This window comes from Budorcas taxicolor, chromosome 5 (genome assembly GCF_023091745.1).
Source record: "Budorcas taxicolor isolate Tak-1 chromosome 5, Takin1.1, whole genome shotgun sequence".
Classification (NCBI taxonomy): domain Eukaryota; kingdom Metazoa; phylum Chordata; class Mammalia; order Artiodactyla; family Bovidae; genus Budorcas; species Budorcas taxicolor.
Genome location: NC_068914.1, coordinates 150,697,207 through 150,724,954, shown reverse-complemented (window position 1 = coordinate 150,724,954; position 27,748 = coordinate 150,697,207). Strand labels below are relative to the sequence as shown.

General features: G+C 53.3%; 1 protein-coding gene across 1 annotated transcript in view; it reads left to right on the top strand.

Annotated features, from left to right (window-relative positions):
* Window positions 1-23,977, top strand: part of SLC6A13 (solute carrier family 6 member 13) — a 35,524-nt gene extending 11,547 nt beyond the window's left edge. Inside the window, exons 2-14 of the mRNA XM_052640707.1 lie at window positions 3,064-3,198; window positions 6,058-6,198; window positions 8,917-9,001; window positions 9,573-9,705; window positions 10,862-10,996; window positions 17,830-17,933; window positions 18,681-18,805; window positions 20,376-20,488; window positions 20,814-20,951; window positions 21,648-21,750; window positions 22,220-22,320; window positions 23,157-23,327; window positions 23,608-23,977. Of these exons, the coding sequence (XP_052496667.1) occupies window positions 3,064-3,198; window positions 6,058-6,198; window positions 8,917-9,001; window positions 9,573-9,705; window positions 10,862-10,996; window positions 17,830-17,933; window positions 18,681-18,805; window positions 20,376-20,488; window positions 20,814-20,951; window positions 21,648-21,750; window positions 22,220-22,320; window positions 23,157-23,327; window positions 23,608-23,730 (1,607 nt within the window). The 3' untranslated portion in view covers window positions 23,731-23,977. The remainder of the gene's footprint in view (window positions 1-3,063; window positions 3,199-6,057; window positions 6,199-8,916; window positions 9,002-9,572; window positions 9,706-10,861; window positions 10,997-17,829; window positions 17,934-18,680; window positions 18,806-20,375; window positions 20,489-20,813; window positions 20,952-21,647; window positions 21,751-22,219; window positions 22,321-23,156; window positions 23,328-23,607) is intronic.
* Window positions 23,978-27,748: the final 3,771 nt, after the last annotated feature.

Here is a 27,748-nt window from a genome sequence, read left to right as displayed (position 1 = left end):
AGGTAGGATTGTATTGCTATAATCTTTCCTCTTAGAACTGCTTTTGTTGCATCCCATAGGTTTTGAGTTGTCATGTTTTCATTGGCATTTGTTTCTAGAAATGTTTTGATTTCCCTTTTGATTTCTTCAGTAGCCTGTTGGTTATTTAGAAACATGTTGTTTGACCTCCATGTGTTTGTGTTTCTTACAGTTTTTTCTTCTAATTGATATCTGGTCTCATAGTGTTGTGGTCAGAGAAGATGCTTGATATGATTTCAATTTTCTTAAATTTACCGAGGTTTGATTTGTGACCCAAGATGTGGTCTATCCTGGAGAATGTTCCACATGCACTTGAGAAGGAGGTGTATTCCTCTGCATTTGGATGGAATGCCCTGAAGATATTAATGAGATCCATTTCATCTAATGTATCATTTAAGACTTGTGTTTCCTTATTAATTTTCTGTTTTGATGATCTGTCTTTTGGTGTGAGTGGGGTGTCAGTCTCCTACTATTATTGTGTTACTGTCAATTTCTCCTTTTATGTCTGTTAGTGTTTGTCTTATGTATAGAGGTGCTCCTATGCTGGGTGCATAGGTATTTACAATTGTTATGTCTTTCTCTTGGATTGATCCCTGGGTCATTATGTAGTGTCCTTCCTTATCTCTTGTAATCTTCGTTATTTTAAGGTCTATTTTGTCTGATATGAGGATTGCTACTCCAGCTTTCTTTTGCATCCCATTTGCATGGAATATATTTTTCCATCCTCTTACTTTCAGTCTATATGTGTCTTTAGGTCTGAAGTGGGTTTCTTGTAGACAGCATATATATGGGCCTTTTTTTTTTTTTAATCCATTCAGCCAGTCTGTGTCTTTTGGTTGGAGCATTAATCCATTTACATTTAAAGTAATTATTGATATATATGTTCCTATTGCCATTTTCTTAATTGTTTGGTGTTGATTTTGTAGATTTTTTTCTTCTGTTGTATTTCTTGACTATATAAGTTCTTTTAATATTTGTTGTAAAGCTGGTTTGATGGTACTGAATCCTCTTAATTGTTGCTTGTCTGAAAAGCTTTCTATTTCTTCATCAGTTTTGAAAAAGATCCTTGCCAGGTACAGTAATCTTGGTTGTAGATTTTTCCCTTTCAGTACTTTAAATATATCCTGCCATTCCTTTCTGGCCTACAGAGTTTCTGCTGAAAGATCAGCTGTTAAGCATTTGGGGTTTCCTTGTATGTTACTTGTTTCCTCTCCCTTGCTGCTTTTAACATTCTTCCTTTGCGTTTAGTCTTTGTTAGTTTGATTAGTATGTGCCTTGGCGTGTTTCTACTTGGGTTTATCCTGTATGGGACTCTTCGTGCCTCTTGGACTTCATTGACTATTTCCTTTTCCATGTTGGGAAAACTTTCAACTATAATCTCTTCAAAAATTTTCTCATGTCCTTTCTTTTTCTCTTCTTCTTCTTCTGAGACCCCTATAATTTGAATGTTGGTGTGTTTGATATTGTCCCAGAGGTGTCTGAGACTATCCTCCGTTCTTTTCATTCTTCTGACTTTATTCTACTCTTCAGAAGTTATTGCCACCATTTTATCTTCCAGTTCACTGAGTCATTCTTCTGCTTCAGATATTCTGCTATTGATTCCTTCCAGAGTATTTTTAATTTCAGTAATTGTGTTGTTTGTATGTTTATTCTTTAATTCTTCTAGGTCTTCGTTGATTGATTCTTGCATTTTCTCCATTTTGTTTTCAAGGTTTTTGATCATCTTTGCTGTCATTATTCTGAATTCTTTTCAGGTAGTTTGCCCATTTCCTCTCCATTTATTTGGAGTTCTGTGTTTCTAGTTTGTTCCTTCATTTGTGTAGTGTTTCTCTGCCTTTTCATTATTCTTTTTAACTTATTGTGCTTGAGGTCTCCTTTTCCCAGCCTTCAAGGTTGTTGTATTCCTGGGGTAAACCCCACTATGTAATGTATTATCTTTTTATTAATACATGTTGTTGAATCTGATTTGCTAAAAAATTTTTAGAATTTTGCATCTATGTTCATCAAAGTTTGACCTATAGTTTTCTTTTCTTGTCTTTGCCTGCTTTTCTTATCAGGGTAATGCTAGCTTTGTAGAATCAGTTGGAAAGAATTCCTTTTACATTCTCTGGAAGAGTTTCTATAAAACTGGGATTATTTCTTCTTAAACGTTTGGAATGTCCCCTGCATAAGCACCACTGGATTCAATCCTTTTGAGAGATAGTTTCCCTTCCCTGGGTGATTTCCTCACACATATTTACTGACCAGTACTCAGCTGCAAGCTAGTAGGGGACCCTCTGCAGATATTTGGGTCTCTCTATGCACATTTTTTTTTTTCTTTTTTGTCTGTGCTGGGTCTTCACTGTAGTGCTCAGGCCCTCCAGTCGTGGTGTGCTTAGCTGCCCCCAAGGCATGAGAGATAATAGTTCCCCGATGAGGGATTGAACCTGAGTCCCCTGCATTGGCAGGCTGATTCTTGACCACTGGACCACCAGGGAAGTCCCTCTCTGTGCACATCTCTGCTCCCTGGGACTCTGTCCTATGAACTCCCTGCCCTGATGCCAGCAGATAGAGGTTTAGGGTGGAGAAAATGCCAGCGTTTCTGGAGTCAGTAGACTTGTCTCAGCCAATGACTGTGAAAACAGAAAGGATTACTAAAAGGAAGTCTGACTGCAGTCTGCTAAAAATCCCTCTCTGACATCGAGAGCAATCATTTCTTCGACACCTGCTGGACTGTGGGCTCTGTGAATGCTCGTGGTTTCTGGGATTCCAGGAGCTCCTTCGATGGCCACAGGTTATGTGTTTTTTAGGCGATAACTGAAGTTGATGGGAAGTACACCTTGGTAAGTATAGACGGAAATTTCAGAGTGAAGAAAGGGACTGGCCAGTCCTAAGTAACTTGGTGACACTGGACCTCTGCCTGGTTCCAGACATCTAGACCAGTGTTCCCAGGTTTTCACAGCACCCCCCGACCCTCGCCTTGGGAGCAGTGGTGGTGGGAGGAGCTGGACTTGGACCACAAGAAGGCTACTGCCAAGGAACACACAGCCTGTTTCCCACCTGCAGGTGCCTTCTTCATCCCCTACCTCATCTTCCTCTTTACCTGCGGCATTCCTGTCTTCCTCCTGGAGACGGCGCTGGGCCAGTACACCAGTCAAGGGGGCATCACAGCCTGGAGGAAGATCTGCCCCATCTTTGAGGGTGAGTCATCGTGCCTGACACCAGAGTCTCTGCACCAGGTTATAGACTGCATTTGGAATAACTGGGGGGCTCAGCAGCAGTGCTAATGGAGATAAGCCCTGGGTCTTTATGTTAAACCTTCCACTTGTGACTCAGTGGGCATGAGTTTGAGCAAGCTCAGGGAGAGAGTGAAGGACAGGGAAGCCTTGCGTACTGCTGTTCATGGGGTCACAGTTGGACACAACTGAGTAACTGAACAACTCCACTTGTGGGCCCAAGACAGAACTAGTCACTCAGCCCAGCAGAGGATGGAGGAGAAGATGGGGTTGAGGGTGGCACAAAGGCTTTAGCTAATAAGTAGAGTGCAAAGCTATTTTAGCTGTACCTGTATGTATTTTGCAATACATACAAATAATTTTGTGCTTTTAAAAACATATTTAATCAATGGAAAGCATTTAAAAAGAGATTTTTTTGTTTGTTTTTTAATTCATTTTTAGTTTGGGGATTTTTTTTTTTTGGCTGTGCCATGCAGCTTGTGGTGTTTTAGTTCCCCAACCAGGGATTGAGCCCAGGCTCTTGGCAGTGAGAGTACAGAATCCTAACCACTGGACAGTCAAGGAAGTCTCTAAAAAGTATTTTAATGAGAAAAAAATCCATTAATAATTCTACTATCTTTGGACTTTCTTGGTGGTCCAGTGATTAAGTAGACTCCACACTTCCACTGCTGGGGGCCTGGGTTCAATCCCTGGTTGGGGAACTAAGATACCACAAGCCTCAAGGCACCACCAAAATAAATAAATAAATAATTCTACTATCTTGACACAGTAGTTACTTAGGGTGTTTTAATATTCCTCTCCCTTTAGGATTTTCTTTACATTTCTATTTTGAAATAATTGTATGTTCACAGAAAGTTGCAAAAGTAGCCCAGGAGTGTCATGTGTACCCATCAGCCAGTTTTCCTTCATGGTAAAAATTTTATATAGCTATGGAACAATGTCAAAACCTGGAAATGGACATTGGTACCAACCACAGACTTTGTTCAGGTTTCACCCGTTTCCATGCACTCGCTTGTGTGAGGGTATGTATGTGTAATTGTGTGTAATTGTATCACTTGTGTGGATGTGTGTGACCACCACCACTGTTCCATGACTACAAAGGCCTCCACTCCACTGCCCCTTTACAGTCGCATTCACCCCCTCCCTGCCCTCATCCCTAACCTCTGACAACCATCGATCTGTTCTCTATCTCTGTGATTCTGTCATTGGGTAGCGCTGTATAAATGGAGTCATGCAGTGTGTGACTTTTGAGATCCACCGTTTCACTCAGCATCATGCCCTGGAGATAAACCCAGATTGCTCTGGTATCAACACTCGTGCGCGCGTGAGTTCGTGCGTGTGTGTGTGTGTGTGTGTGTGTGTGTGTGTGTGTGTGCTAAGTCACTTCACTGGTTTCCGACTCTGTGACCCCATGGACTAGCCCCTCCAGGCTCCTCTGTCCATGGGTTTCTCCAGGCAAGAATACTGGAGTGGGTTGCGGTGCCCTCCTCCAGGGGCTCTTCCCGACCCAGGGATCGAACCCGAGTCTCTTGCATCTCCTGCATTGGCAGGCGGGTTCTTTACCACTAGCGCCACCTGGAAAGCTCCTGGTATCGGTGGTTCATTCCTTTTTATTACTGAGCCGTATTCCATGGCATGGATGAATGTACTACGATTTATTTAACCATTCACCCATTGAAGAACATTTGGGTTGTTTGTACTTTGGAGAGATTTATTTCACTATTTCTTTCTCTATATTAAAATTTATGTATCTATTAGTTTGAAATAGACAGTTTTTTCTTCATTTTTCTTTTTTTGTTTTTATTTTTAAGAATTTTTTCCTACTTATTTGTGTTTCTGTTTTAGTTAGTGTTATTTTCCATTTTCTACACAGCAATCATTGAGTTGCATAAACTTTCATCAGATGCATATATCAAAATTTATGCTTATTTTTGATCACTTATAAAATTGTTATACCCTGCTATCATGTATCTTGGTAGAAATAGCCCCCCTCTTTTTGAAATTATTTCTTTGGGATAAATTCCCAAGTTCAGAATCACAGGATCAAATGGACAACCAAGTTGATGTCTCTTGATCTGGCTTATGAAAGTGTTATACTGACGTACAGTCACTGAACTTGAGTAAGGACTTTCTCCCATATCTTTAACAGCTCTGAGTTATGACCCTAGTTCCCAAACTTGTTGGAACATTGGAAATACCCCAGGACCTTCAAAACATCTTGAGGCCTGTACCCCATCCCCAGAGGTTGTGATTAAATTGGTCTGGCATCTAGACTGGGCTTTGGAATTTTAAAAATATCTCCAGGTAATTCTCCTAATATGTGGACAAGTTTGGAACTCACCAAGTGACAGCATCTGTAGAAATGTTCGGTGTTATGGATGCAGAATGTTACCCCCTCCTCGTTTCAGTGTGCACACCTAGGATGAGGGAGCATGAGGGCATTTTGAGGACATTCATTCACTACGTGCACTTGCTCCCCAGTGAACTGTCTCGTCCTGCTCTTAGCACGTGTTTTTATATTTCAGAAATAGATCAGATGAATTCCAGGGAACATAAGCTGTTGGAATCTCGGAGTTAGCCTTACACGTGCGTAAAATAACTTGGAATTAGAACCAGTGAAGTTTCAGCACCGAGACTGATGCGAGTTCACGGGAAGCAGGGCAGGGCAGCAGGACTGGGGAGGAGAGCAGGAAGCCCGGGTCCCGAATCCCACGTCTTAGGGCCCTCCCAGTGGAGCACAAACCCCCTCCCGAGCAGGGGTGGGCAGGAGAGTGAGACACCTGCCCGGTGCCCCAGCCCGGTCTGCCCTCCCCGCCCCCTCCAGGCATCGGCTACGCCTCCCAGATGATCGTCACCCTCCTCAACATCTACTACATCATCGTCCTGGCCTGGGCCCTCTTCTACCTCTTCAGCAGCTTTACCGTCGACCTGCCCTGGGGGAGCTGCCGCCACGACTGGAACACGGGTGAGGTCACCCCCTCCTGCTTGGCCGCGGTGACCCGGGAGAGGGATCGTCCCTGTACCCTGGGACCTGGGCCCCCCCCGCCCCGTACTTGGGATGCTCTAGAAGTCTTCCAAGGACATCACGGAGGTCTTACACCAAAGATAAGAGCGAGAATCCACCAGCATCACAGGGAAAATGTCACAGGCCTTTTTTTAAAAAGCAATTTTACTTACTTATTGTTTGCTTGTGCTGGGTCTTTGCTGCTGCGAGCGCTTTTCTCTCGTGGTGAGCGGTGGCTACCCTCTAGTTCCGGTGCCTGGGTTTCTCACTGCGGTGGCTTCTCTTGCTGGGAGCACGGGCTCTAGGCACACAGGCTTTGGTAGCTGCAGCACCTGGGCTGGGTAGTTTCAGCTTCCGGGCTGCGGAGCACAGGCTCTGTAGTCGTGACACACAGGCTTAGTTGTTCTTCAGCACGCAGGATCATCCCGACTCAGGGATCAAACCCACGATCCACTGAGCCACCAGAAAAGCCCTACAGACTTTGTAAAAAATTCATGGGTTCCATCAAACACATTATAAATGCATGTATTATGAAGACAGAACTGACTTCTTTTTGTGCAGTTTAGCCCTTTATGTGATCTAAGGCATGGTTAGTTTGATATATGTATATATTGTACACAATACATATATTGTATATATGTATATATTGTATATAATACATATATAAATATGTATTAAGGCCTAAAAATAGGCCTTTTCAACTCCCAGTTCATCTGGACTGAACCAGGGGATACGCCATTTTATACAGTATCTCAATCATTTATAATAGCAAGTCTCTTGTGGTTCCATTTTAAGACAGGAGCCCATAAGGCCATAGAACTCCTGAGTCTAATGAATAGAAAGTAAACATTAAATTAAAGATAAAATTAAAAGTTACCTAGAGTAGTGCTGTCTAGAAGAACCGCCTGGGGTGATGAACATCCTTGGTTACTCTCTGACCCAGCAGCCACGAGGCCCCCGTCGCCCCCAAACTGTGTGCTGTCTCTCCGGGCCTTCCTGCCTTTGTTCCTCTCTGCCACCACCTCCGTGCCTCTCTGCAATCCTGCATGTCCCTCCCTGAGGGTCATTGACCCACTAGGTTCTGCTCAACGTGTCTGTTAGTGCCTGTCCCGGCCCCGGGCCCTGGCATTCACCCGGCTTTTTCTCTGTTGGTTTGGTTTGCGCTTAGTGCTGTGTGCTATATCCTGAGCTCTCAAAACGTATTTGTGGAATGAATCAAGTTTTTAAAAATCTGTTCTGTTCGGATGTTTTCTTTAGTGTGTTTTTTCTTCTCCTCTCTTTATTTCCCCTCCCTCTCTCCCTCCCTCCCCCCCACCTTTTTTTTTTTTTTTTTTTGAATAGTTGGCTGTTAGGTCTTTGTTGCTGCTCATGGGCTCTCTAGCTGTGGCCCACAGGCTTAGTTGCTCCTAGGCATGTGGGATCTTAGTTTCCTGTGCTGTGCTTAGTCGCTCAGTCATGTCCAACTCTTTGCGACCCCATGGACTGTAGCCTGTCAGGCTCCTCTGTCCATGGGGATTCTCTAGGCAAGAATACTGGAGTAGGTTGCCATGCCCTCCTCCAGGGGAATCTTCCCAACCCAGGGATGGAATCCAGGTCTCCTGCGTTGCAGGCAGATTCTTTACCAGCTGAGCCACCAGGAAAGCTTAAGAATACTGGAGTGGGTAGCCTATCCCTTTCCAGGGAATCTTCCTGATCCAGGAATCAAACCAGGATCTCCTGCATTGCAGGTGGATTCTTTAGTAGCTGAGTTACCAGGGAAGCCTGACCAGGGACCAGTTCCCCACCCAGGGGAGTCCCCTGCACTGGAAGGTGGATTCTTAACCACTGGACCCCCAGGGCAGTCCTCAGCTCCCAAACCCTCTGCAGGTGGAACTTAACACACTTTGCTGAGCAGGACCACAGCCCTCACTTCCTCAGAGATGGGTGATGACAAGTCATCTCTGAGAAGATTCGCTTTCTCGTGCTTGGTGGGGAAAATGCTCTCTATCTTAGTATTTCGCAGGATTGTTGTCCTGATAAAACGCAAAGAAGGGTGTGAACACTTTGTGAAAAGTCTGAAGGCATAGAGGGGTAATTGAGAGCCACTATTTATGGAGCGCCCTGGAGTCTCATTTTCATTTAATCCCCTTATCAGCCCTGCACACGGCTCTTCTCATGTACATTTAGAGCGGAAAGGACTGAGGCTTAGAGAGCCTCTCAGTAAATAACCTGGGGTGTCGGGGGCAGGGAGTGGGGATGGGTAAAGAGTGGGATTCAAGCCAGAGCCTCCTGACCTGTACCCCTGCTCTTAGCCATGACTGCACCACTTCCCTGGATGGCCTCCTGATCGTTCCTCAAAGGTCGTGAGCCCATCCAGGACGGCAGCCCAGAAATATTTGTCTATTTGAAGCAGTGTGCAAAGCATCTTTCCTGATGCTGCCTGGTCTTGCTTTAATTAGAATGTGCAGCCGTGACCCACCCCCCCATCCCACCCGCCACCCCATCTGCCGTGGAGAAGTGGGAAAGGGTGCCATGGGTTTGATGAGGTTATTATGTCTTTCGTGTCTCATTGTGAGACTGTTTTGTTTAGATAACTTCAGCCCAGACACCTTCCTTTCCAGTCTCCTAAAGTTCCCCCACTCTCTGGTCACACTGGCCAGTGATCTTTCTCTTGCTCCCTTGACCCCTGGCCGCCCACAGAGCGCTGCGTGGAGTTCCAGAGGACCAATGGCTCTCTGAATGCGACCACTGAGAACGCCACCTCTCCCGTCATCGAGTTCTGGGAGTAAGTGAGGCCCTATCACCCTTCACCCAGTGTGGATGGATTGTCCAGGGCACGGGGGTGAGTTCAAACAGTGGTGACTCCACAAATGGCAAGGGACAAACTTCTGCTTCCTCCTTTGGTGGCCCCACCATCCAAGTGGCTTTTTCCTTTTTCCTGTATCTGTGGTTAATGCCGGACTGTCTTCAGGCCCGGCCTGCCTCTCTTCCCCCAGGGCCACCCCCATGAGTATCCACCCTCCTCCCTAGCTCCTTGTCAGTTACCTCTACTGCTCTTCCCCCCAAATACTGACATTCACCTAAGACGTGATTCCTAACATCAAAGCAAAATTCACAGTCCAGCAGAGAGAATATGTTTGCGTCCCCTTCTCTGGGTTCAGTTGCCTCGGCCTGGCAGAAGAAACTTACCCGGGGACAGTTTGTCTTTGCCTCCCTGTCTGTCTATCCCCATCTCTGGGCAAATGTGAGCCTCACAGTCCAGAGTAAAGGAGCCGGTGAGCCTTTTCCAGATCAGACCGAGAGGCTCAGCTCCGCTGCCTAGGGAGCTGAGGCCGGCAGCTCACCCCTTTCCCCAGGCGGCGGGTCCTGAAGATCTCAGAGGGCATCCAGCACCTGGGGGCCCTGCGCTGGGAGCTGGCCCTGTGCCTCCTGCTTGCCTGGGTCATCTGCTACTTCTGCATCTGGAAGGGCGTCAAGTCCACGGGCAAGGTCTGTGTCAGAGAGCCCCGGGCCCCTCCCCTCCCGGGACCCTCTGCCCTTGCTGTGGGGCTCAGCCACCCAGGGGTTCCTCAAGTTGTACCTAGTTGGGGATGGGAGGGAATGACCCCACAAAGATTGCTTGGCGCTCGCTTGCTTGATTCTGTGCCTCTCCTGGGCTCAGTCACATGTCCTTCTATTTGGGGAAGTGAAATGGAAGAAAGACAGAGAGGGAAGGGGAGACAGAGAGAGAGGTGGGGAGACAGAGAGAGGGAGGAGGAGACAGAGAGAGGGAGGGGGACACAGAGAGAGGGAAGAGGAGACAGAGAGGGGGAGGGGGAGACAGAGAGGGAGGGGGACACAGAGAGGGGGAGGGGGAGACAGAGAGGGGGAGGGGGAGACAAGAGGGGAGGGGGAGACAAAGGGGGAAGGGGGAGACAGAGATGGGGAGGGGGAGACAAGAGGGGAGGGGGAGACAGAGGGGGAAGGGGGAGACAGAGAGGGGGAGGGGGAGACAGAGAGGGGGAGGGGGAGACAGAGAGGGGGAGGGGGACACAGAGAGGAAAAGGAGAGGCAGAGCCGGGGAGGGAGGCAGGATCTCGGAACACACCTCGTGTGTGGCACATTGCCCACTGCACACAGTTCACGGTGTCCTGCTTCATACAGCAGTGCTTCGGGGCTGTTCTTCTTGACACAATTCTCAGCCACCTGAGGCCCGAGGGAGACGCACTGCCTGGAGTGTGTCATACAGGGCAGCTTGAGTTATCCCGGACTCTGGCCCCCGAGGCCTCTGACCAGGCCACCCTCCTAATTGGGCCGCGCAGTCATGCTAAGCTCATAAGCTCGGCGAGGACAGGGTCACGTGTGACATAGCTGTCGTCCCCAATGACCCTGGCCACAGTTCTAAGCCCCCTGTCAGGGGCATGCCTAAGTTCATTCAGTCACTCAATAAATATTTGCCGGGGATTGTGCGGGGGGAGCTGGAGGGAGGGAGGCAGGAAGTTGTGGCCAGAGGCAGAGGGCAGACAGGACTGAACAGCTGCGGGATGAGGGGTGAGCAGGAGGGGGGAGCAGGCGGGCTCTGTGACCTCTCCCGTGGGGTCGCAGCTCCTCCAGGCCCTCCCACCCCCCCTCACGGCTTCCGTGTCTTTCCATCGCCTTGGCCCAGGTGGTGTACTTCACGGCCACCTTCCCTTACCTCATGCTGGTGGTCCTGTTGATTCGAGGGGTGACGCTGCCCGGGGCAGCCCAAGGAATTCAGTTCTACCTGTACCCAAACCTCACGCGTCTCTGGGACCCCCAGGTAAGAAACCACCGACGACGAGGGCTGCCCCTGTGTTCTGTATGGGCATCTCTGCTCCACTTCCAGCGTCCGCGGTGGGGGATATGTCCACACGTCTGCTGGCAGCTGTGTGTGCTCCCCTGCTAGTTTCACAGCTGCCAGGGAGCCCAGGGGGTGTCCCTCGGGGGCTAAAGGTCCTAAAAGCCCTTCTCCAGGCTCTGCCCTGCCCCACCTCCCACCCCCGCTTGGCACCTCCTTTCACACTGGGCAGCCTCTCTCCCCTGACCCTCCACCAGCCCTCTGCTTCCCGCTCTCTGCCCACACGGCCCACCCCTGGCTGTGTCCCCGGCCCCGCCTGGAGCCAGCTGGCTGGTGTTGAGTTTCCTGCCTGCTGTCCGGAGGGCTGCACCCCGCCTCCCTGTCCCTCCCGGCTCTTCCTTCAGGTCCACGCTCTAGGAGCGGGTGCTTGCTGACCGGGGATTTGGACAGCAAGGCCTGTTGTGAGAAGCCTCTGCCGGCTTCCCGCCTCCTGTTTGCCCACTGTTTTGAAGGGCCTCCCAGGTGGCGCTAGTGGTAAAGAACCGGCCTGTCAATGCAGAAGACTAGGATTACATCCCCGGGTCGGGAAGATCTCCTGAAGGAGGGCACAGCAAACTGCTCCAGCATTCTTGCCTGGAGAGTCCCATGGACAGAGGAGCCTGGCGGGCTACAGTGCATGGGGTCACAAAGAGTCAGACAGGACTGAGCGACTCAGGATGTGTATGCATGCAAAGCCAGGAGGTGCGGAGGTGGAAGAGGCCATGGGCGAGGGAAACCCAGAGCCCTACACACCGGGCTACCCCCTGCCCCCAGCCCCCCAGCAAAGGTCACCTCCCAGGAGCCTCCTTTGCTTGGTGGGGAGGGGCCATGTCCCTGAAAGTGTCGCCCAGCTCAGGGCAGACCAGCAACCAGACAGCTTTTCAAACATTTTAATAGTAAAGGCAGGGGCATTGTCTTGCCGAGGGGCAAGGAGGCCAGGAGAGGAGGGAACAGCCCCTCCCCCAGCTCCCTTTGAGGCGGGGACATCCCCACGGAGGCAGTGGCTCCCCTTGTTCCTTGTGCAGAGGTTGGGGTGACTGTTCTCCAGCCTGCCTCCCCCTACTGGATGGACTACAAGCTCTTCCACCCTGGGTCTTGGGGTCGCTGTGGCCCCCAGAAGCAGCCAGACCGTTCGAGCCCAGACACTGCCCCAGCCCAGCCAGACCATTCGAGCCCAGACACTGCCCCAGCCTCGGCCCTGGGGTTCCTTCACGGCCTCTGGTGGGATGTGAGCATGCCCTCCTGCACTCGTTTCTGAGACAGATCGAGACAGACGCAGCTGCCTCATCTCCACCTGGGCCCGAGGGGGCAGTCAGACTGGGGAGCCAAACTGTAGAATGGCAGCTGCCGAAGCTAGAACACCCCAGACGTCATCTGCGCACACTCCTCGCAGCACGGAGTAGACGGGGCCCAGGCTCACGTGGAAGTAACAGCAGGCTGAGACCCACAGGGGACCCTGCGGTGGGACCCGGCAGCAAGCTGGAGGCGGTGGAGCAGCAGAGCCGGGCAAGGCCTGGGGGGAGAGGAGCCAGGTGTGGGGCTGGCGTGGATCCTCCATGCGGGAGGAGCTGCTGTGGTTCTGGAGCGCGGCGTGGACTGGTGGCTGAGCCACAAGGTGTCTTTGCTTGGGGGTCAGGCAGGAAGAAGGAGGGGTGACAGACAGGGAGACGGGCAGATGGGATGAAAGAAGAAAGGGAGACAAGGGTCCAGAATCTCTGGTACTGACTGGTGGCTTTTCTGATCGATGCCATGTTCGTGCTGACCAGCTGTGCGTAGCTGACAACTGCTGAGCGCCTGCCACAGCCCTGGCTTCGTTAAGAGGTTCATGTGTACTGTTTTAGCTCATCCTCACCATCAACCAGTGAAGTATCCCCACCGTTGTTAGTTGTTATTGTTATTAAGTTGCTCAGTCATGTCTGTGTGTCTGACTCTTTGCGACCCCATGGACTGCAGCACACCAGGCTCCCCTGTCCTTCAACATCTCCCAGAGTTTGTTCAAACTCGTGTCTGTTGAGTAAGTGATGCCATCCAACCATCCCTTCCTCTGTCGTCCCCTTCTCCTCCTGCCTTCAATCTTTCCCAGCATCAGGGTCTTTTCCAATGAGTCAGTTCTTCGCATCAGGTGGCCAAAGTATTGGAGTTTCAACTTCAGCTCAGTCCTTGCAATGAGTATTCAGGACTCATTTCCTTTAGGATTGACTGGTTCTATCTCCTTGCTGTCCGAGGGACTCTTGAGTGTCTTCTCCAGCACCACATATAACAGCTGGCGGCAAATATGAAGGAGGACCAGAAAGCATGCAGCTCTGAGGGTTAAAAGGCCATAATTCTGCGTCTGGCTACTGCAGGGATGAAGACCTCTTTCAGTCTCCTCTCCAGGACACTGTCCTTCCAACCCCGGGCAGCTTCAGGCCATGCAGGGAGCCGATGCCCTCAGAGTCCTCCGAGGCCATGGTTTCCAGAGCCAGGCTTGGTCCTGAGCTCACGAGCAGCCATGTTAGCTGCTGGTCCTGGCCTTCTGCAGGGCGGGATATCCTGGCCAGAGTGCTAATCAAATCCAGTTGGCGTTCCCCAGGAAGTGTGACGGTTCCAACCTGCATTTGGCTGGCACTTGAGAAAGGCGCAAAATTCCTGCAGCACAAAGACCAGAGCGTCTCTGTCTGTCAAGCTCAGTCTGGGAGCAGAAGCCAGGCAGAGACACGACTGGGTTTCTCTGTCTGCCAGGCTGCTGTGCGGTGGGTGGGCTGCCGCCTCTCCCGGGCTCCCCAGCACCGACTCTGTCCCACTGGGGAGCAGCCGCGGGGGCCCCACTGGTGCGTGTGCTGGTCAGGCTCTGTTTATTTCCCTCATCCACCCTGACCCTTTTTGTCTGTCCATTGCACTCTGGTAGATCGGTAAGGACAGGGTCTGGGGACAAGGTGTCCAGAGAACCCTTGTTGGACATCTTAAATCTCTGTGTTAAGCAATTCTCGGGAGGGTTTATTTCGGGGGGAGGTTGGAGCCATTAATTAGAATGAGGCTTTTTATTTGATATCGCACATTGAGACCTAGGGAACCTGGAAGGCAAGTTGCTTGTTTAAAATGACAACAACAGCAAATTGCCCACTGTGCTGTGCTGTGCTTAGTCACGCAGTCGTGTCTAATTCTTTGTGGCCCTCCAGGCTCCTCTGTCCGTGGGGATTCTCCAGGCAAGAATACTGGAGTGGGCTGCCATGCCTTTCTCCAGGGAAATCTTCCAACCCAGGGACTGAACCCAGGTCTCTTGCATTGCAGGTGGATTCTTTACCATCTGAGCCACCAGGGAAGCCCAAGAATACTGGAGTGGGTAGCCCATCCCTTCTCCAGGGAACTTCCCGACCCGGGGATTGAACCAGGGTCTACTGCATTGCAAGCGAATTCTCTACCAGCTGAGCCACCAGGGAAGCCCTGAGGTGGGATAGGGAACTAGTGTTTTTTTATGTATTAGGCATTTGACATACACTATTTTATTTTTATTTGTTATTTTACACATTTTATCTGTTAATATACCCCCTTTTTATTTCACTTATTATTACCATTTTCATGATGAGGCTAGTGAGGTTCAGAGAGGTTAAGTGACCCGCCTAAGGTCACACAGCAAGTAAGGAACAGAGTTAGGAAATGAACTCAGTTTGACTCCAAAGCCCAGGCTTTTTCTGTTCCGTAATTGCCTTTCTGAAAATAGTAAATATAATGGTTCTTGGGGTTGGACTCTGGGTTGAAAAACATCTTTCCTGGATCTTCTAGAAATTTCTCTCTTCCCCTGTCCCCTACTCCAAGACCTCTTTTTAACCCACGCGTGGCCAGGTTTTTTTCACACCTGTTTTGTCAGGCAGTCTTCTGTGCCAGCCAAGCTCATGGAGCTTTGTTCTGGAAACCGGGGCTCCTGCACCAGGCAGGTGGCAGCTGGGCTGCGGCGGGAACAGAATGGCTTGCTCTGCTGTTCTCCAGCCTTCCCCACTCCGCCCCCAGCCTGCGTCTCCCCTACCCCAGCAGGCCAGCCCAGAGCAGCTGCAAGCCAACTCACTAGCCAGGGGCCTGTGTCACAGTTGCGGGGCTGACCCCTGCACTCTGAACCCTCAGGCCTTCTGCTTCCTTTTCCTCTGTTCTCATCAACCTCTCCTCCCAGCTCGATCTGCGTGTGTCCCCCGAGGGCGAGGTGAACAGCCGAGTCACAGTTTTCCTTTATTTCTTCTTCCCAAGCCCAAGTTCGAAATACTTCCTAACATTGGGATCTGCCCGTGGGCAACCGTGGGAATGTCTCCGAGGAAACAGAGAGTTTCCCATGTGGACCATGGGCCCCGCCAGGTGTGGGAGTGGACCTCCAGGGCCCGAGGCTGGGCCAGGTCCTGGATGACCTTCCTGGAGAGACCTCCCTGATTCTTTCTTTTTATTTATTTAATATTTTATTTTGGCTTTGTCAGGTCTTAGTTCCTGGAGGAGGAAATGGCAACCCACTCCAGTATTCTTGCCTGGAGAATCCCATGGACAGAGGAGCCTGGTGGGCTACAGTCTGTGGGGTCGCAGAGAGTGGGACACGACTGAGCGATGGAGTGCACAGAGCAAGCCTTAGTTGTAGCACGTGGGGTTTCTTTCTACCCCATCACCCGGGCTCTTTCTTTGCAGCACAGACTCTTCAGTTGTGGCCCACAGGCTTAGTTGCTCCAAAGCACGTGAGATTTTAGTTCCCCAAACGGGAACCGAACCCGTATCCCCCCACATTGCCAGGTAGATTCTTAACCACCGGACCACCAGGGAAGTCCCCCCTTATCCTTTCTTTTCGAGCTCAGAGCCTCTTGCCTCACTGACCCACCCCTGAGGCTGCGATAATGAAGGGAGCGGACGAGTGGCCTTCAGACCAGAGACCACTGGGTTTCCTGGAGGACGCTCCTCTCAGTCTCTGGGGCAGTTTTAGAAGAGGAAAGGGTTTGAGACGCTGCAAAGGAGGCGCCAGACTCCCTGAGGCATGACCTCCACCTGGGGTGTCCACTGAGTTTTGTAGTGCCCACCCTGGCACCCCCTGCTCGGCTTCTCTCATGCCTGCCCTTTCCTTCTCCAGCTTCCGAAATAAATCCCGAGGCCCCCCTCCCCTCTCCCCATCATCATTTCCCCTGAGGTTTAAGAAAGTTTCCCTGAGGTGGTTGACCTTGCCTGCTAGCTCTTTTCTGGCCCTGCCCCCTTGGGGGTCTTCCTCTGTGCTTCTTGCTAAGGAACCCCTGCCCCAAGTGGCAGCTCCTGCCTCCCAAATGCCCTGGGAGTCCTGATGGGCAGGAGGCACAGATGGTCAGGCACAGCCCCCCTCTCTTCACCCTCTTTCCTGTCTGTCTCCAGCCCTGCACAAGTGGAAAGAGAGCAGGAGGCAAGAGAGCTGGGGTGGACTCCAGTTCTCAGAGGCTGGAAGGGCGGGATCCCCACTTCTGGGCTATACACTGGGGTTCCCCAGGAGGCTCTGAAACCACACAGGATTCTGGGTTCTGCTCTAGGCCTAGTTCAGGGTCTCAGCTGGGACACTGGTTGAGGAATGTGTGTTCTGAGGCAGTCAGCTGGCATGGGGTCCCTCGGACCTGTCAGAGCACCAAGGAAAGGGGGCATTTTTGGGGAGTGAGAGCAGGAGCAAGGGAGGTTGAGGGTGGTTGCGGTGGTTAGGGAGGCAGGTGGGATGGGCAGGGGCTGAGGGGCTGTGGACCCGAGCAGCTGAGGCTTTGTTGCCCGTGGGCACAGGAGACTGATTTTAGCGGAAGGACAGCAGGGACCTGTTTGGGGGCTACTGTGGAGGGTGAGACCAGAAGTGGGGACCCCGCCACCAGCCTGGTGATGTCCGTGGCCGCAGCTCGGTGCTCACGTCCCCTGAAGGCAGGAGGTGCCTGGGGAGGGTCTGTGGCCCGAGGACCCCCACCTCCTGTGGATCTGTAGCCTTGCCGAGCCTCGTTTGCCTTGATCTTCTTTCTCTTTGGGATGTTATTCTAGCTGTGAAATCTAAATCACAGCAGGCACAGGCCGGGCCGGCAGCTGAGATAATAAGAGGGACAGCTGTGCCCTGTGTTTACTGAGCGCCGTCTTCCCCCAGGAGCACACAGCCCCTTCGAGATGACATCTCTTCACCCTCTGGATGTTTTGCGAGCGGAGGATCCCTCCTCTGTTTTCAGAGGGTTTCGAGGCATGTGGGACACACGGCCATGAAGGCTCGGACGTTGAGGACCCACATCCCCAGAAAGACTGTCCTGGGTTCCTTCCAAACTGGGCACATCATCCGGAGTCTGGGGTGGGAGGAAGTGGGGGCTGAGCCCCGGGCTTTGTTTCCATTACAGCAGCACGGGGCCCAGCCTCACTTGCTGTTTCAACTTGTTTGTTTTTTGTTTTGTATCTGACTGCCCCGGGCCTTAGTTTAAACATGAAGATTTTTTTTTTTTTTTGCGGCATGTGGGATCTAGTTCCCTAAGCAGGGATTGAACCCAGGCCCCCCTGCATTGCGAGCAGGGAATCTTAACCACTGGACACCAGGAAAGTTCCCAGGCCTCACTTGGTTCTATGGCACCTGCCCACCAGCCTCCATCGTGGGTCCTTTAGTCCTGATGCCCATGCCATCCCAGTGGTGCCCAAGACACCCCATCTAGAGGCCCAGGAAGTCAAGCCCATTGGGACAGCACGGTCTGGGGGCTCTCTGCCCCGGATGAGGGCAGGGCTCGGTATCTCCAGCCTGGCTCGGCCGTGGGCCTGTGGGCACCTCGGAGGGGCAGCTTTCTTGCCTTTTCTCTGTGTAGGTGTGGATGGACGCGGGCACCCAGATCTTCTTCTCCTTCGCCATCTGCCTAGGGTGCCTGACGGCCCTGGGCAGCTACAACAAGTATCACAACAACTGCTACAGGTGAGCGGGGGCGGGGCCTGGGCACCTGCCCCTCCAGGTGTGCCAGGTCAGGGGCGATCCCTACACCCCACCTGCCTTCACCCCACTCTCCAATCAATCTGCCAGGGCTGCCAGGCGGTGAGAGGAGCCGGGGGCAGCACGAGCAAGCGATTGCTCCCTGGAGGACGGGATAATTGAGGCTGGCTGGGAAACCCAGCCCCGGGCTCATGTAGAGGGCAGTGGGCACCGGTAGGCAAGCAGATCTGCCCGGGAGTGCGTCACACAGAGCAGCCCAGGCCCGCCTGCTCTGGGCCCTGCCCATGGCTCCTGCGGGCCCACCTGGGTTATGTCAGAGAATTTAAGCCAGTTTAGTATTAGCTAAACAAAATCACATCATGCATTTCAAAATCGAAACTTAGGTGAATAAGGAACATCTGTAGCCTGGGTGCCCCTCTCCCCTCCATTAACGTGCGGGCTGGGCTGAGTCACGAGGGTGGTGTCCCAGGAGGCACGGTGATGGCACGGTGGGAGAGGGAGGCTGTGTGTCCGTGGGTGAGGTTCAGACCCTGTTACTCGCTTGGGGCCTCACTCTTCCAGGATGACCGTGGGTCAGTCCAAGTCTGAGCCCATGGAATCGGGGCTCAGGACCAGCCCCTTAAGTGTACTCTGCCTGTGCTGGGCAAGCGGTGTCCTTTGGGTTCCCTGGTCCTGGCCAGAGGAGCTGGGAGCCCCCCTGACCGTCTGTTCCCTGCCCCACCCTGCCCACAGGGACAGCATCGCACTCTGCTTCCTCAACAGCGGCACCAGCTTCGTGGCCGGGTTTGCCATCTTCTCCATCCTGGGCTTCATGTCCCAAGAGCAGGGGGTGCCCATCTCTGAGGTGGCCGAGTCAGGTGGGTGGTGTTTTGGGGGTTGGGGGGCCCGAGACAGGCGACTCCGTGAGCTTTGTCTGAACCTTCGCCAGCCCACTGGGATTTACAGGCGTTTCTGCTGTCCCCTACACTCTGGGTGACCTTTCAGTGGCTGCATCCTGGAAAGATGTGGGGTGGGCTTAAGCAGCAATTCCGGCTTCAAAGGGCGAACAGGTGTGCAGAGAACATCTTCCTTCCACACCCGCCTCCAGTTCCTCACCGTGGAGGCAACCAGTGTCATCAGGCTCATGGTTTCCCTCCAGAAATGGTTTAGTCTTTTAAGAGAAAAAGAATACACATATGTCTATACGTACACATTCACACACACACACATTACCGTTTCTGCTTGTCGCATCTCGTAACAACCAGTTGCTAAGGTGCGGTATACAGCCCTGCATTCCGCCGTCTTGTGCCCTTTAAAGTGTGTTCCAGAGGTAAGCTGATTACCGGCACATGGCTTTCCTCCTTTAAGTGCCTGACCCTCACCCCCACCCCCACCCATGCAACACTGCTGTTGCTTTTAAATAAAATCACAGATGGTCCCCTATCTGGGGAAGTGGCCAGCATTTGCCTTGTACACCCTCTAGGCCCGTGGACCACCTGCTTGCACCTGTAACAAGATGATTTTGATCATGGGGCTCACAAGCTCCCCCATCACACAAGGTGCCGGGTACCAGATAACTGACATCATGGGTTCTTATTAAGAACGATCGCGTTTCTCTGTTACAAAGCGCTGCCCTGTGCTAGGCGAGGTGCTGAGTGTTTGCGGTGACACATGATGGAGAGTGGTGGGGCGGGGGCGGGCCCTGGCAGCATGGGAAGCAGGCTAGGAGCTGACCGTCGTCCCGGCCCCCGGTCTTGCTCTTCCTTTTAGACAAAATCGGGCGCGGTCAGAGTGTTATGGCCGTAGATGTGCCTTTCCTTTCAAAGGCAGCTCCCTATGGATGAACGGGTGCTGGCATGTGACTCTGTTCTTGCCATCTGAGCCAGCTGAGGGCAACATGAAGTGTTTGAGAGGATGGGGCGGCGGGGGGGCGGGGTGCGGTAACATGACACCCAGTGACAGCTCGCTTGTTTTTGAGGTGCAGAGGTGCAGAGTTGGCCAGCAGTGCCAGGCTCAATCTAGTATTGCCTTACGGTCGCACGAAGGCTCCATGTCCTTCACCTCCCCCACTCTCCCTTTTACACTGGGACAACCAGCTCCACAAACATCTGTGAGCTCTTTGTAAGCATGAAACCTCTGGTTTGGAGCAATAGATCTGGAGAGTGAGCGCTGAGGATTTGGCGGTAAAACTTATAGAAATGTGGGTGAAATAGACCCCTTCCTATTTTCCAAAACCCTTTAAAATGCACCAGCCTTTACGTTCTCCTCCTGCCCTGAGAAAACAGCGGGCGGTACCTTGAAGAGCAGGGATCAGGTCGGGGTCTGGGTGTCTTCTTCTGGGCCAGGACGGTGGTGGGGGTGGCAGGCTTCAGCGCTCCCACTGTCCTGTGTCCCACACCGGGACGCCCGCCTGGGGGTGGCACCGCGTGTCCCTCTCTCCCTGCACAGGCCCCGGCCTGGCCTTCATCGCCTACCCCCGGGCTGTGGTGATGCTGCCCTTCTCGCCCCTCTGGGCCTGCTGCTTCTTCTTCATGGTCGTCCTCCTGGGACTCGACAGCCAGGTATCAAGAGAGATGGCCACTCAGAGCCTGAGAGGCAGTGGTGTGCGTGGGTTGGGGGTGGGGAGCAGCGGGCTTGTTCCCCAACACTGAACCTGATGCCCTGAAGGCCCTTAAAACAGATGGGGGCTGGGCGCGTGTCAGGCGGCGATGCCCTTCCAGGGACCAAGGGGAGCTTTGTAGGGTAGGTCCAACCCCAACCATGCAGGGGCCACTCTGGACTGTCAGGAGGCAGGCAGGGCTGCCCCTGGGAGCGATGAGCCAGAGCTGTTTGACGGAGCTTCTCGTGGGGGGCGCTTGCCCTCCAACTCCTCGCCCTCTCGTCCAGTTCGTGTGCGTGGAAAGCCTGGTGACGGCGTTGGTGGACATGTACCCCCGTGTGTTCCGCAAGAAGAACCGGAGGGAGGTCCTCATTCTGGGGGTGTCTGTCACCTCCTTCCTCGTCGGGCTGGTCATGCTCACAGAGGTGAGGGAGTGGGGGCTTGCAGGTGGGTCCTGGGGAGGAGGAGAAGCCAAGGGTGGGGGTCACTGTCCTCCCAGCAGGGGAAGCAGCTGCTGTGATGCCAGGTCTCTGCCGTCTGGGCTTCAGGGCCTGGGGTCTGGTCCTTTCCCAGCCTGGGAAGCACTGAACATCTAGCTCTGGTCATGGCTGAGGGATGCCTTGGCTCCCCAGATGCTGAGAAGTATAGAAAGCCTGGATGGGAAAATCAAAACTGTCTAGTACAGTTGGACTGGGAAAAACTGCATCCAGCAAGACCCCCTGAGTTCCCAGGCAGCTGACCCAAGTTCCAGGGACAGACTTCAAAGGCAGTAAAGGGAGCCCTGGGGTGGGTGACATTCCGGGTGACATCTCAGGGGAGAAGGCAGGAGATGGAACTCGTAGCCTGAAGGTACCCAGGACGGCCCCTATCTTGACCTTCTGCCAAAAACGCACACTACCGTGGACTCTCTGTCACCCCCTGCTTGTTCCCAGGGCTGAGCTAACAATGGCTGTTTCAGCTCTCTTTCCCGAAACAATGAGAAGCCCCTATCCTCGTCACATGTCTGCCTAGAGCCTTACAGCTTACCAGCCAGGCTCTCCTGTGATCCTCCCCGCTTCCTCTCCATGCCCCGAGGGTGCCCGTCTCCTCGGTAAGGCTCCGTCTCTCCCCCTCCCGGGCAGGGCGGCGTGTACGTCTTCCAGCTCTTTGACCACTATGCGGCCAGCGGCATGTGCTTGCTGTTCGTGGCCATCTTCGAGTCCTTCTGCGTGGCATGGGCCTACGGTGAGTGACTCTCCCCTTGGTCCTGACCCTGGCACTCGCCTCTGCCCAGGGCTCTCAGACAAAGGAGACACCACTGCTCACAACCACTTTTCCCTGGCCCAACCTCAAAAAAAAAAAAAAAAATCTCAAGAATCCGACATGGCCCCCAAGAGGTGGTCTTGTGCACCCTCCTAATGATGGCCGCCCCCGGCCCACCCTGGGGGACCATATCACGTCTTATCCAGAGCTTTTCAGCCTTTAACAACCTCGATTTTCAGAAAATCCCTGCCTTGGCCCAAGCCGAGTTCTGCCTGCTGCTGTTTATGTCTGTGAATTCCAGGCAAGAGTCAGCTCCCAGGGCATTCAGAGAAGACATCCACCACGTCTTTTCCTGACCGGTCCTTGCCCTTCCTGGTCACTGTGGTCCCTGTCCCGATGCTTCAGATGCTAGACGGCCCTTTCTCCCCCTCCCTCCTCTCCTTCATGGCAGGAGCCGGGCGCTTCTATGACAATATCGAGGACATGATTGGGTATAGGCCGTGGCCTCTCATCAAATACTGTTGGCTCTTCCTCACACCGGCTGTGTGCACAGTAAGACAAGCTCCGGAGGAGAAACCAGATGAAGGGAGAGAGGCGGTGGTCCAGGAGGGTAATGGGCCCTTACCCTAGAAGGGACTTCTCCGTGGGGACTGAAAATCCTTTAGAGGTTTCATTCATCCTCCGGTTGGGTTCTGCAAAATGCGAGCCAGATAGCTTCTTCCCATTTCACAGAAGTATAAACTGAGGGCCAGGGCAGCCGGCTCGACCTACTCCACAATGTGAGTCTAACGTGGGGCAGATGCCTCAGGCGGCTGAGATGATACTCACTGATAAAGTCCAGTGATGACAATAGCAGTTCTAGAACATTTAGCTTCCTGCTGGGCACAGAGTGCATCACACATTTAATCAGTCCTCACAAGAACCCCATGAAGTTAAGAATTACCGCTGCATTCGCTTCTCAGGTGAAACTGAAGCCCTGGAGGTTAAGCAGTTCACTGGAGCCGGAAGGTGGCCAAGAGTTGGGGCTCAAGCCCAGGCAGCCTGGCTTGGAGTCTGGGCCTGAGCTCCCAAGCACCGCTGCTTTGGCTTTTCCTGGGTCAGCAGTGCCCCTGAACACCCACTGTGCTGATGACAGGCCAGGGGATGGAGGCTCCACCCCTGCGCTCCAGGTGCTCACAGCTGGGCACCAAGTCCCACCTGAGGGCCAACCACTCGTAGAGATGCCCAGGGGCGCGGGGACCCTGCAGAGACAGAGTAGGCACCTTGGAAATACCTCCCCAGGGGTATGGATTTTGAGCAGTCTGTGGATGGAGGCTGGAGGTAGACTGGCCCAGCTGGGTTGGGGACCCATGCTCCCCCAGCCCCGTCTCTCCCACTCTCACCCTCAGGCCACCTTCCTCTTCTCCCTGATCAAGTACACCCCGCTGACCTACAACAAGAAGTACAAATACCCGTGGTGGGGCGATGCCCTCGGCTGGCTCCTGGCCCTCTCCTCCATGGTCTGCATTCCTGCCTGGAGCTGCTACAAACTCAGCACCCTCAATGGCTCATTCAGAGAGGTAGGGAGATGGAGGGGAGAAAGGGGGGAGGACGAGCTGGTGGCTTGTTCTTGCTGACAGGTGGCAGCCTGCCTAGGTAGAGGGTGGTGCACAGGAGGGCCAGGGGTCCTGACGTGGGCATCGAAAAGGGACAGATGGAGTGCTACCTGTCTCAGAAAGAGACAGGAGGCCACCAAGACGCCGCTGTGGTTACCGGGAGGGCACGCACACAGCAGCGAAGAGGGCTGCTGCCCGCTCATCCCCTGTCTCCAGCTCATGACAGACCCCACTCTGCTCACAGAGAGTTCGCCAGCTCCTGTGCCCAGCCGAGGACCTTCCCCAGGGGCACCGAGAAGGACCCTCCGCCCCGGCCACACCCAGGACATCACTTCTCATCCTCACCGAGCTGGAGCCTCACCGCTAGAGCCCAGGCCCTGGGTGGTCCAGTGAGCCTGGCTGTGGGCACGATTACGGAAGGAGCACACAGAAGCAGCCCTCTGTGTTTCTCCAGGCTCCCCGCCCCTGCTCGGGAAGGGGTGGGGGCGGGGCAGGCAGAGACTAGACAAGATAATAGGGGACATTTTAGAACCTGGTTCTGAGCTGGGTGCCAACTTCCCTGCTCCAGGGGTGGCTGGACGGGTGAGAAGGGCCAGGATCAAGGGCAACCCCTTTGAGAGGGGCCTGGGGAGTCTGGGGGAGGGGCAAGAGCTCTGTTTGGCTTCCCTTCATTCCATTAAATCCACGTTCTTCCCACCACCTGCTAGCGGGTCCGTCTGGTTTCTGCCCCCTACCCTTGCTGCCCTCCCCACCTCCTCACCCACCCCGTCCGCTGTTTCTCCTTCCCACATTGAGTGGGGTCTCTCCTTGTGGACCAGGAGCAGAGGGGCTGCTGTAGGAGACGGGGGTGGGGCCCAGCCAAGGTCCTCTGTCCCCGGGCCTTTGGCCAGAGGGGCTGTCTCCCCTCTGTCCACACCCCCATCCGTCCCCTCTCCCCATCCGTCCGCTCTCCCAGGTCCCTTCCCGCCTCCTTCACTCTGGAATAAGAAGGAGGATGAGAGTGGCTGGGCTTCTTTCCGCCCGCCGAGTCTTGCCTGCCCAAATTGCATACCGCACTGGGCATCGTGCGGCGGGTTCTAGACACGGACGGATAGTCCTCGGAGCTCCGGCGGAGCAGGCCACTACCCGTCTCGGCCAGCAGAGGGCGCCACCTCCTCGGTGCCGCCCCGCCTCTCCTCTCGCAGAAGGATGGATGCAGACTTGGTAACCAGGACGCGGCCTCGAGGTGGGTCTAGGGGACCTCCGCCGGCTGCCGGGCCTGAGCGCTCAGAGGCGTCCAGAGAGGAGCCAGGTGGGAGGCAGAGCCTGTGCGACCTCGGGGTCAGCGGGCCTGACTTTGGCCCTGCAGAGCCCACAGGTGTGCTCTGCAACCTGGCGCTTGGCAGGTGAGTGGAACAGGAGCCTGTCCTGGGGGCCTCCAAGGATTCTTAGCGATGCAGCCAAGTGCACAGAGTTTCCTGGGTGATTTTCTTAGCTTTTTAGTGAACCTGCTGCTGCTGCTTGCTGCTAAGTCACTTCAGTCGTGTCCGACTCTGTGCAACCCCACAGACGGCAGCCCACCAGGCTCCCCCGTCCCTGGGATTCTCCAGGCAAGAACACTGGAGTGGGTTGCCATTTCCTTCTCCAATGCATGAAAGTGAAAAGTGAAAGGGAAGTCGCTCAGTCGTGTCCGACTCTTCGTGACCCCATGGGCTGTAGGCTCCTCTGTCCATGGGATTTGCCAGGCAAGAGTACTGGAGTTGGGCACCATCCCCTTCTCCCTTTAGTGAGCCTACTAGTGGGAAAATGCACTGAAGTCCTCAGGTTTTATTCTTTGTTATTGTTGGGAGGGTTTATTAAAATCAGTGATGGCAGCTCATTTGTGGACAGTGGCTGCCGCCCCCACCCCACACCCCAGTGTGCCCGGCCCAACCCAGTCCTAAGATGGGAGAAATAGTTTGCTAGAGGAACTTGTGGGTCTCCAGATATACACGTGGAGTCTGCCCAGCTGAGGACATTTCCAGGACACAAACTATGGGGTGCTGTGCTCAGGACACGTGAGGAGCAAAAACAGACATCTCTTTAAGGACAAAGGAAGACAACCGCTATGAAAGAAAAGCAGTCTCTGCGAAAGAATAAGTGGGTGTGGGAGGGACCCCGAGGATCCCAGGACAGGGGTCTGGGAAGACCCAGGGAGGGAGGCAGGCAGTTCAGTCATGGTGATCTGACCCTGAGTTGGGACCTTCGCTGATGGTGGATGGAGTTGGAAAATAACTCACTGGCACAAGATCCACAGATGTGGGTTCTGGTCTTCTCCTGCCTCACACCTGCTGTGTTCTTGGTGGAATTCAGGTCTTCATTTTTTGCAGACAGAGATGATACTGGGCACCTCAGCCACACACAGGTTTGTGGTGTCTGGATGGAGTCACAGGCATGTGAGCCCACCCCTGAGGTCATTAGACTAGTGGGGGATGGATGGAGTGGGGAGCTGTCCTAAGAGTCAGGGCTCAGGTCAGGGAAAGGGAATAGCCATACCCGGACGTGACTTCAGCCTCTCAAAGGGATGGCTGGGGTGGGGCCACTTTCTGTCCCCTCTGCTCGAGCCCTGATTGAGAGATTCAGATCCTGCAGTTCCCAGAGGAAGAAGAGCCCTTTGTCTAGAGACCCCACCTGTTGGAGAAGAATACCTTAGAACACATCATTTAGCTTCTATTCACCCAATTTGCTCATCTGTAAAACGGGCAGATCAGCGCCTCTGTATCAAGGTTTCTGTGAGGCGGGCAGAGAGCTTCAGGGCAAGCTGGAAGGAGAGAGGAGAGGCAGTAGTACCCAGAGAGTTAGGGCTGGCCACCCTGAGATCTGGGAGCTACCAGGGGACACTGAGTCCCAGGCTTCATGGGTCCTCAGACCGTGCTCACACATACAACAGGTCCAGGACCCACACGTGTGCACAACCACAGCCCCTCACTCTCCACAGATGAATGTGCACAGACCTGGACACACCACAGTCTGGAGGCTGGCAGGCCTGGCGTGGGTCTTACTAGCGATGTGACCTTGGGCAAGTTCATGGCTCTGATCCTTAATTTTCTCCTCTATAAAATGAGAATAATAATATTTACCTCATTGTGTTGTTAAGAGTCCAGTGGAGAAGGTAGGGGAAGCTGCCTTGGGGACATATTTCAGGCAAATCCTTCCTGTTTTCCATGACTCCACCCCCACCCCTGCATTGAGTTGTCAGTGAAACAGAAAAGCCCAGAAAGAGCTCAGAGACATCTTTGCTGCCCCCCTACTTCCCCAGCCCTGTGTATCAGGTTGCAAGGGGCCCCAGGAAGAAGGCTACACATTTATTACCTAAGCATTTTTGCTAGGAGGCAAGGGAGAACAGAGCTAAAAGAACCCTACATCCATGGCCTGAGGGTCCTGCTTAGCACCAGCAGTTTTGTCTAAGAAAAGCAAGACCTGAGTTCCCCAGGCCCTAATCTATCCCCTGTTTCTGAGAGAGCAATACCCTTTCTGGAGAGGAAAAACCGAGATCAGTATTTCCCTCAAGTTGCATCCATCCATCCCTCCCTCCCTCCATCCCTTCTTCTCTCCCACCTATCCATCCATTCGTCCACCTACCCACCCAGTCGTCCATCCACCCATCCATCCATCTGTCCACCCACCCATCCGTCTATCCACTCACCCAGCCAGCCAGCCATCTGTCCATCCACCCATCCATCCATCCATCTATCCACAAATTCATCCATCCAACCGAGTGCCTACTCTGATCCAGCACTATAGCAAATGCTTGAGGGAGAAACAGAATTATGAGATGTGATTCCCTGCCCTCTAGATATTCCTGGTCTAGGCGACATTGCTACAGAGAAACAGGCACAGATTTCTGGAGCCCAGCTTCAAATCCGAGCTCCCTCATTTGCTAGGGACCTCCATTAGCTTCTCTTTGCCCCAGCTTTCTCACTGAAAAACGGGCTAACAATTTCTAGATTTCATGTTTCTCGTGAGGACAAAATGGGGTGTCATGTAAAGCACCTGGCCTGAGTTAGGTGCTCAGGAACCAGGTTCCACCGCAGGCCCTCGCAAAGCAGGCTTGGGGTAGAAGGTGACTGCGGTGATGCAACGGTTTTCACTGCAGTAAGATGCCGGATTCTCTAGTCCATCTTCACCCCCGACCCTCCCCAGCATGGAGACAGCCCAGCCTTAGGCAGGCTTTCCAGGTAGCTTAGGGATCCTCACCTTTTGCAAAGATGGGAGTCTCGTGCCTCTGGGAGTTTACAGATTGTTCTAAATGCCCAGCGAGGGCTGGAAGCTGAAGGGTTCGGTGGGCTTGAGTCAGGGAGGGTGGGAGACACAGGGCAGCCAGGTGAAACCTAGCAGCCCTTCTCTTTGACATGAAGGGGAGGTGA